At 39.8% G+C, this 9,937-nt stretch overlaps 1 protein-coding gene and 1 non-coding gene across 2 annotated transcripts; both read left to right on the forward strand.

The window, feature by feature from the left end:
- Positions 1–2,365: 2,365 nt before the first annotated feature.
- On the forward strand, positions 2,366–2,438 carry trnav-aac (transfer RNA valine (anticodon AAC)). The gene has a single exon. It is a non-coding gene; the product is annotated as a tRNA-Val (tRNA).
- A 163-nt stretch (positions 2,439–2,601) lies between these two features.
- LOC102204270 (uncharacterized) lies at positions 2,602–9,618 on the forward strand. Its single transcript, XM_005753256.1, has 2 exons — positions 2,602–2,752; positions 5,969–9,618. Exon 2 carries the CDS (start codon positions 6,125–6,127, stop codon positions 8,795–8,797), a length of 2,673 nt encoding a protein of 890 aa, XP_005753313.1. The 5' UTR covers positions 2,602–2,752; positions 5,969–6,124; the 3' UTR covers positions 8,798–9,618.
- Positions 9,619–9,937: the final 319 nt, after the last annotated feature.

Here is a 9,937-nt window from a genome sequence, read left to right on the forward strand (position 1 = left end):
GATAAGTGAAGACTTGGAATTCTTATTTTTAAGAATTCCCAGCCTGATGGGAATTAATTAAGATAACTAAGTCATGATACTGGAGTATATGAAAGGCAGATTAGAAATTTGTTCCAGGTCCAGCCAAGAGCTGTCTAATAAGCTTGGTTTAATCAATTTTTAATCTATTGGATCAGAAGTAGTGATACAAATTTGGTAGTTGTAGACCACCGTCATGTTTTTTGACCTACCAGTGATGATTTTAAGAGAGGGTTTATTAGGTATCGGTGTAGTTTATTTTAAGCAGAATCATAATTTTAATGGTGACAACTCTTCCCAATAGCAATTTACAATTACAATATATGAATTACAATTTAGAGTCAGTACTGCTGATTTACTCCAAGTGATTGAGTAGTCAAATACTGATGAGCGTTGAAACCGGCAACAGGCTGCCAGAATGTTTTGAATGGATGATTTTTGTTTGTCTGCCTGTAAGTCCTTTAACCAGTTTCTAATTTTAAGCCTAAAACTCCACGTTCGCACAGCACCACAGTCCAAGCCCCACCACAAATTAGTATTTGAAACTACAGCCAGTCCAAACCGTAAAATATTGACTCTCAGATATTGCAATAAATAAAAACTGCAGCCATGTTTGTAGTTCTAATAATGTGGGAGCAGGAGAGCGAGTAGAGGATTTTTGTGATTGTTATCTGTGATTAACAGAGGTGTTGTTTACAGGTGTATCCCCACTCTGTGCAGGTCATCAAAGTGAAAGCACTCTTTAAGCTTCAGAACACACATTAAGTTCATTACTGCATCTAATTTACTGAATGACATTAAACTGAGTTCATGTTTGTCTGAAGCACAAACCAAGATACAACTAAAAGACTGAATAACACAGTTTGTTGTCTTGGCAGAAGCTACAAAATAACTTCCTGTCTGATCTAAAGGACGAGTTTGGGATCCTCAAAAATAGATTCAATCAAATTTCAGTTTGACAGAGTTTGATTTCTTCTGTGACAGTGAAACGCTTTCAGCTGTAAAGTTTTTGTCATGGTCACTTTTTTGGGAAGAGTCTAACTCTAAAACAGGAAGTTTAAAATGAATTTTCTCTCTCTCTCAGTCACACAGGTGGCGTTCTCAGCCTCTCTGCTGGAACAAGGTGAAGGATATACTGGACCCTTTAAGATACACACTACTCTGGTCTTCAAACATGTTGTCACAAACATTGGAAATGCCTACAACCCATACACAGGTAATAACACTGAATGTCACTTCTGAGCTATGTTGATGTCAGGCTGATGTTCCAGATGTTCTAACAGCTGATTTTCCATTTAACAAAAACAAATGTCCCACAGGTATTTTCACTGCACCAGTGAGAGGAGCCTACCACTTTGACTGGAAAGTACTAGGACGTGACAGCACATATGTAGGTGCTTTCTTGTTCAGGAATGAAGAGAAAAATTTTCTTGCATATGAAGAACAATCATCTGGGTTCGCAAGTGCCTCTAATGGAGCCTCACTGCTTCTAGAGGTTGGAGATCAGGTGACTGTACGTCTCTGGGCTAGTTCAAGGATATATGACAATGAAAACCATCAAACCACCTTCAGTGGTCATCTGATTTTCACCATGTGAGAGGTGTGACAGCTCCAACAATTCCTGTTTGGACTAACCTGTGTGGGCGGAGCTTAGCCATTAGATAAACAGGAAGTAAATCATTTGCCATAATCAGTTTCTTGCTCTCTCTCTCTGGTTGGGTTCTAGTTTTGTGTTTATTTGTTTCTACTGACTCAGATAATTTACTTCTTCTTGTTATCTTTGATTCAAATCAATCCAGTTAAATGCTCAGTGATTCTCTTCTCTTTGTCCTTTCTTTGAGTCGGCTCTTCATAAAGTGCTGCTCCTCCATTAGGTCCTGACTATTTTCTATAAGTTGATAAACTGCATCGTTTTTTATTGGCTCCACTGTCCTGTGTTGGTCATTCTGTTATTTTGGTGACTGCTGGCCCACATGTTTGCTTTTAACTGGAGTCTTTCCTGTTAAGTTGAGCAAAATCCAACAGTTCCTCTTTTTTCTCTTCTTTGATAATCATGCAGGTTTTTTTTCTTAAACTCTTAACAGATGTTAAACTTAATCTGACTATCATGATAAAAATGTAAACATCTGATTATATTTACAAAATACCACTGTCTTGGTCGTATCATTTTATTTTGTTGTATTTATCCGTGACACCTTAATGGTCGGTGAAAATATTGTCGGACATTAAACCGGTCCATGCCGCAAAAAAGGTTGGGGGCTGCTAATGACAAGTAAACACTCGTGCAACCGGTAGACCGCATACAAGCTTTTAAAAACTATGCTCAGGTGCCTTTAGCCGCCACACAGTTTCCGTAGTGTAGTGGTTATCACGTTCGCCTAACACGCGAAAGGTCCCCGGTTCGAAACCGGGCGGAAACATCATTTATTTATCTTATTTCACTTTATTTTTTCCATTATTTTGTCTTCTTTAAGTAACCAAACCATATGCCATGCAGTCGTGTGGTCTTGGTGCGTTGTGGGTAACAAGTGAAACAAATATAAACTGACTGTGTGAAAACTGAATTGTCCGACATGTGTCCCTGAACGCGACCCGTACTCAGGAAGCACGCATGTGTCGCTGCAGCTGTTGTTTAGCGCTGTGTTGCAGTACGTGCTTTAAAAAAAACTATGCAGCCACAGACTTTCTAACTCTCACCAACCACCGATGTGTTCGTTTTCTGCTTCAGCTGTAGGTAAGTGCTTGTATTTCTGCCCTCGGAGCTTCCGTCCACCCGCCGAGACAACCCACAGTTAGCTTTGCAGTCCTAAGCTAACGTTAGCGCGGATGCCGATGTTGGTGTTTCTGCAGCTCCATAAACTCAACAGGAAACTCAGGGAGTTCGCTTTTAACATAAATCTGTGAAGCTAACCGTTCACCCCTGTCCCCAGGACATGCGCAACAATAAGCGAAGAATCTAAGATTTTCAAATACCTGAAATCCGCTGGTTTGGTGCAGAACTGCAGCCTATTGCTGCAAAGAGTAATGCAGCCATTCCAGACGGAGTAAAAGTTTAATTTGACGCCAGGGAGGATAAATATTGGAGAAAACAATTCAATGAAGAATTCAAGATTAAATCTGTTCGTTCATTTAAAAAACTTAGACTAGGAAAATCCCATATTCATACGAAAATTGTCATATTTTAGCAATATCTTAAAATGATGCATATGCAAGAAAATCTGCAAACAATTAGGGAACCATAATGCACTTTGACCCTTTTTTCTTAATGAGCATTAATGCCATTGTAACAATCATTTCAATGTTTTTTTAAGAGGTAAAAGTAAGTATACTTAAGAATACTGTTAATGCATGTTACTGTTGTTATTAGATGTCAATAAAAACTGAGGGGTTTTGCTTGTATGAAATCTTTATTTGCTTCTTAAAAATATGAGCCACTCACAGTCGTGGCAGAACAACAAAAGGACAACAAACTTGTCTTATTTGCACATTTTCTTAAATGTGCAAACAGCACCTTCACAGCATGCTTATGGCCACAATTATGTTACACCCACAGTGATGATAACTACTTCAGAGAATGAATAGGAGAAGCTAAGAAAGATGAGCCATGAGTCCTGCTGGACTTTGAACGCTTAAAATATTAGTGGGTGGATCGATCCAAATATCGATGATATTGAAACCTATCATTGTATTGATATTGATCGATATGAGCTTAATGCGACTGATACTTTAGTTTCTGCGGTTTCATCAAAGAGGCAGCCTGACTGTATGTTTAAGTACCGCTGCAGCACAGAGCAGTCATCTAACTGAAGCACGTTGTTTAAAGGAAAACATTTAGTGCAAATGAAAATTCACCAAATATAATATGGCTCAGGTTTGATTGAATATAATTACCCTTTTGTGTTACCTGTGAATGTAGATGTGCTGCAGACTTAAACATTTTATAATTTATGTCCTGGGTTTTAACTAATTCATAATCCAAAGGAAAAACCCCCCAAAAACACTTAATGGTCATGAAAATTTATTCAGATCTGGCAATTTGATGATGAATCACCCTTAATTATTAAAATAAATATTAGTATAATTGATCCTGGCCCTGTAGTTTCTTGCTATCGGCTCATTACCAAATCTTGCAGTACTGCATGCCACTAGTTTAAAATAAATTAGTTTCTCAGTGTACTGTGGATTTGAAGTGAACACAACTCATGTGTGTTTTACTGTTTAAAAGATAAAACTGAGTCCCCGAACACATCTTTTACATCAATTCTTTTTTTCCATTAAAATACTTTAAAATACAAAACAGTAAGCTAAAGTAATATTTTTACTTACAGTAAAATATTCACCAGCTGAAGTAAAACGTTATTGCAGGTTGAGCTTTAATCATTTCTGCACTGTGCATTATCTCGCACAACCATTTTCTTGAAGCTGCATTAGTGACACATTCACACAGTATTTTGGTGTCTGGTATCTGCTGATACTGCAGTGCTCTCTGTCAATATGTAAAATCCTCATGACCTTAAATCTATTGACTTGCGTTGTCAGACAGTCTTTCTTTTTACTGATTTGTGCTGATGTGTACAAAATGAATATTTTCCACTTTCAAAAGCGGGAAGAAAAGAGTGCGGCAATCTGTGCTACGCAGGCCTTAAACAGTGTGTGCACAGTACAATTAGCTCAATGTACAGTCCACACATTGCCTGTATAATAGACAATGCACACAAAGTCTCAACTGATATAAAACAAATACACGTAATACATAAAACATAGTAATATGAAAATATAAAAAATTGTCCTTATCAGCAGTGAAGGTTATGCACATATGGGATATTTGAACAAAAGAGTGATAAAAGAATAGAGAATAGATAAAAGTATAGCTTTTCTTATGTCTTTTTTATACTATATATACTATATATACTATACAGTAGAATACAATAGAATAAAATAATCCAATAAGATTCGTTTCAATCCTAACAATAGGATAAAAATAGAATACAAATGATATATACAACTGAGTAAAAATACAAGTTTTTAGAAAAAGAGTATTGCACTTAGTGTTGTTGCACGTGTGTGGGTTTGTGTGTTTGATCAGCTGTAAAAGTCTTTGTTGTGGAGTCTGACAGCAGTGGGGACACCGTGGGTGCCGCAGCCACCAAAGGAGCTGCTCAGTGCTGTCAGAGTCTCCTGCGTGGGGTGGGAGATGTTGTCCAACAGTGATGACAGCTTAGCCACCATTCTCCTGTCACTCACCACCTCCACTGGGTCCAGAGGGCATCCTAGAACAGAGCTGGCCCTTCGGATCAGCCTGTTCAGTCTCTTCCTGTCCCCAGCAGAGATGCTGCCGCCCCAGCAGACCACACCATAAAAAATAGCTGAGGCCACCACAGAGTCATAGAAGGTCTTCAGGAGTGGGACCTTCACTCCAAAAGACCTGAGTCTCCGCAGCAGGTACAGCCTGCTTTGCCCTTTCCTGTAAAGGGCGTCCTAATTATGAGTCCAGTCCAGTTTATTGTTCAGATGAACACCAAGGTACCTGTAGCTGTCCACAGCCTCAATGCCCATACCTTGGATGTTCAGTGGTTGCAGTGGAGAATGTTTGTGCCTGCGGAAGTCTAAACAGTAGAACATGATTGCAGAGTCTAATTTCTAATATGTTAGTTATAAAAATTATGAGAAAAAAAAAGATGAGAAAGAAAGAAACTCAGAATGAGCAGAGCTGCTGTAGCAGGCTGCCACGCACGGGGGCGCCGGAAGCAGCTAAATGAAGCTCCAAAAACGTATTTTTAGATTTTAAGTCTGTGTTACTCTATTTTTATTAAGCACGGTTTAACTCTGTTTTACAAGTGCTCAATATTTTTTAATCCATACATCACATGGATTTTGATGAAATCAGATCCTGTTTCTTTAAGATTTTTCTAAGCCTAAATAATTGAAACTGTTTTGTCTTTACTTACAGAGTGAGAAGATGTGGCAGTGAAGATGATGCCTTCAGATAATATCTTGTTTTCTCTACAAGAAAGCTGTCTAGGAATCTAGCCAGGTGCCTGAGCAAGAACCAGGGTTTTTGACATAATCTAGCAGTTTCTAATGACTTTGGGCTTTAAATGTCAATATGGATGGCATTGAGGAAAGCTACATCTGGGAGCGCCGCATTGCCCATGGCATTAGGTATCAAAAAGGAGCAGTCCCCTTCCCAGAATTGGTTGATATTGGTCTGGAGTTCAATGCGGCACTTGAAAGGAAGGAGAAGTTGGATCAGAGCCTGCTGACGAATAGTGTTATGCTGGAAATTTGTCAGTTTGCCAAAACAGTGACCAGGTCTGAGAAGTATTTCCTGTTCGAAATGCTGGAGTTCAACTTTGACCTTGGCTTTGACATAAACAATAACAGTCTGTGCTACATCTATGCAGTTCGTGTCCACAACAAAATTAAACACCTGAAGGAGCAAATAAAGATGAAGCCAAATAGATGGAAAGAAACATTTCAGTTGCCAAATCCAAGTGTTTTAGCCGGGTCCAAAGAAGACGTGTCAGGACGATACTGTCCTAAATGGAACAAAATTGCTGATAGTTCAGTGCTCACTGTCTCCAGCAAGAACTGTCAGTCTTCAGACAACCACGAAGCTGAAACTACCAGAGATGCTAGCAATAAATACACTGTAAAAAAACAAGGAGGAATCCGTTTAAGAAAAACACTGGGCGCTAACCCTTTCTGTGCACAACTTGGTGTGACCCTAGCTATTCGACCAAGTCACGCCCCCAAACAGAAACTGGACCCAAGTCTGCTCACCAACGGTGTGATGATAGAGATGCTTGATTTTTCCCGAGTGCTGTGTGGAAAACACACTTACCTAGTTTATGAACTGGTCAAGCACAACTTTGGTTATGCTTTTGATAAACCTCAGTTCCGAATGTGTCTAAACAGGGTGATAGAGAGAAAATACACCTGTCTGACAGCTGAGGACAAAGACACTTTCAGAAAGGAACTTTTTAAGATCCCGGCTGAGAAGAATAAATTGGAATATAAAGGTAAAAAACGAAAAACACCTGATGCAGATAACCAAGAACTGGAAGCACAAATTCTGGCCACCAATAAAAGACAAACACGGAAGCAGCAGGCTAGCAAAATGGAGGAGATGAAGGAGGATGATTTGTCATACATGTGTCCTGTTGAGTTTGAGACCGAATTGCAGTCAGAAACAGAAGCTGAGCCAGAAAATGTGGAACCTGAAAGTTGTTTGTCAGGAACAGAGGTAGAAATGAACGTGCTGCAGGATGTAAAGCCAGAAGAGGAAGAAGTCTTCATCTCACCAATGCAGCCTCTGAGTTATGGCCACAAATCTTCTTTGTCACCCACACAGACAAAGGATGCAAGTCAAGAATCGTACTGGTGTCTGTTCTCTGAGGGAATATGTGCAGAAACCCCAAAGCAGAGGCTGTGGCTGAGGCGCGCCGCTCGCACACAACAGATCCTGATGTCAAGCCGAGTCAATGATATGTTCGCCCACTGCAGAGAGATCGGATTAGACTTCAACTTTTGTTCATCAAAACGGAGCTTAGATCTACAACTGTTGACCAACTGGGTAATGTGGGAGGTTTTCAAGTTAGGAACTGCTTTGTCGAGGAGTGTACGCAGTTTTTTGTTTGAAATTCTCTTAAACAACTTTACTCTTACGCTCCAAGATGAGCAACATGAGCGCAATTTCTTAGTTTACATGATGGCAAAACATAAAAATCTTGTGAACCACCCGAAGAGTCAGAATATGGATTTTCTCTGCAAGCCTTTCAAACTCCCTGAGATATACCACATGGTTGATGTGACCAGCAGTTTTCAGACTCAACAGGAACTCCAGAGTCAAGGGCAGAAAGAGTTAGATTCATCAGATTCAGCAAAGAGGGAAGAAGCTGAAAAAGAAGAACACCCTTTTTGTAAAAAGTTGGGTCTAAATCTTTGGTCAACCGTAGAACGCCCGTCAGACCAGAAGCTTGATTTGACCATCCTGACAACAGGCGCTGTGCTTGAGATCTTCAGCTTTGTAAAGGAGCTGTGTGGTGAGGCCCGCAATACTGTTAATGACATCCTTGAGCACAATTTTGATCTTCATCTGCAAAGTGGTGAGACTGAGGCCGCGCAGAAGATCCAGAGATGGTACACAACACAGAAAAGCTTGATGAAAAAGCAAAACATGTCACCGAAAATCAACAGGTGGTTAAATATGATTGTCCCGCTGAATGGCAACTTGCAAGAGATTCCACACTCACCAACCGAAGATGGGGACCCAGATCTAGAAGGGGAATTGGATGGCTTTGGTGAATTTGTCAAACGCTTTGACTACCAGAACTGCAAGGAGATCGGACTGGACCTCGACCTCAGCTCCAAATCAGAAACCAAAACGAAACTTGATTTGAAGGTTCTGACAAGAGGAGTTTTGTTTGAGTTGCACCAATATGTGCAACAAAATTACAACCGATACGTTCCTGCTCTGTATGAGATTCTGGAGTACAACTTCGACCTGAGCTCTCAGAGCCACCGGAAGGTGGAGTTCGCCTGGTCCATCGCCTCACAGGTCCTAGCCATGACTGGCAAAAAATGCAGAAAAGGGGATTACCTGACCAAAGTTTTTGAGCTCCCTTTCAAGGCCCCCAAGTTCCCTGAGTCTTCCCAGGAGGTCTTTAAAGAGGAGCCGAAGGATGACTTTGGCGAGCCGGACCTTAATAATGACAATGATGACATTGTGTTTGTCCGAAAACTGAAGCCTGTTGATATGGAAGTCGAGATAGAATAAAGTTCTAGCTGCTGTTTGTATTTCAAATGTCAGTTTTCAGGATAGAGTTGCGACTGAACTGCTTTATGTCTACCAGGTTAAATCAGTTAAATTCACCTTTACCCATTCATATAGAAATGGGGATCCTCTTTCTGTTTCTGTTCAGCATGTGCCTAAAATCCAACTTGACTTTGGTGGGCATAAAGAGGATGAGACTGCTTGATCGAGTTTTGTTTTGGTCTATAAAGTGGCAAAAAACAGCTCTCGCAATCACATTTTTCTTTTTTTTAACTGTTGACATCTTGGGATTACTTGTAGCAAATATCTTTTAACTTGAAGAAGAAATACTTGCATTTAAAAAACTGAAACTTGATCATATTTGAATTCAGTCAGGAAGGCCAAATAAATTTTTAGGATGTGCTGCAGGTGTTTACAGGGGCAGGAAAAATAAAGATTCTCTAACTTGATTTCTTGAAATCAGAGTTTAATGTTAGTGCCCAGCAGATCCAGCTGTGTCTCAGGATGTGGGGTCTTTGCAGTCTTAGACGATAAAGGTTCTAAAATGTGAACGACGTGTTACTGCTGGGCCTCCTCGACTCTGCTGTCGTTCAGTGCTGCTTTAGAGTAGAGTTCTTTTGCTTACCATTAGGTGCGTTACGACTGGAGTGTAACAGACGACGAAGTAGACTATCCACGTTAATGTAAACCGGTCGAAATTCAGCCATCAGTGACGTGAGTTAAAGAGGACAGAATGAATGGTCACGGCTGGCATTGGTATTTAATTGTTTTGACTGATTCGTGATGTCACCTCCGTCATTTAATAAAATGTGAAAGAAAACATTCCACCTTAAAATTTGGTCAGTGTTCATTATTATTTGTCTCTTGACTTTATTTCAATAGTAAAGATCAAAAGTCGGTGAAATATCCTGTTATTGTAAGTTAGAGCAGCGCTCACTGCTGTGGTTTAATGTTCACGTTGCTCATTTTCTTGATTTACATGAAAAAAAGAAAATGAGTTTTGAGCTTTTGAGTCATGACCAGATGTTTTGGCAGGGGGTACAGATGTTCCAGTTCATATTTAGTTTATTTTATATGTGAAGGAAAATCAGAAGTCATCATTTTTAACTTTTATTGGCAAACCAAATTTATTCAAAGATTCAG

Source organism: Pundamilia nyererei, unplaced genomic scaffold, assembly GCF_000239375.1.
Source record: "Pundamilia nyererei isolate P.nyererei 1_Seehausen unplaced genomic scaffold, PunNye1.0 scaffold00416, whole genome shotgun sequence".
NCBI lineage: Eukaryota > Metazoa > Chordata > Actinopteri > Cichliformes > Cichlidae > Pundamilia > Pundamilia nyererei.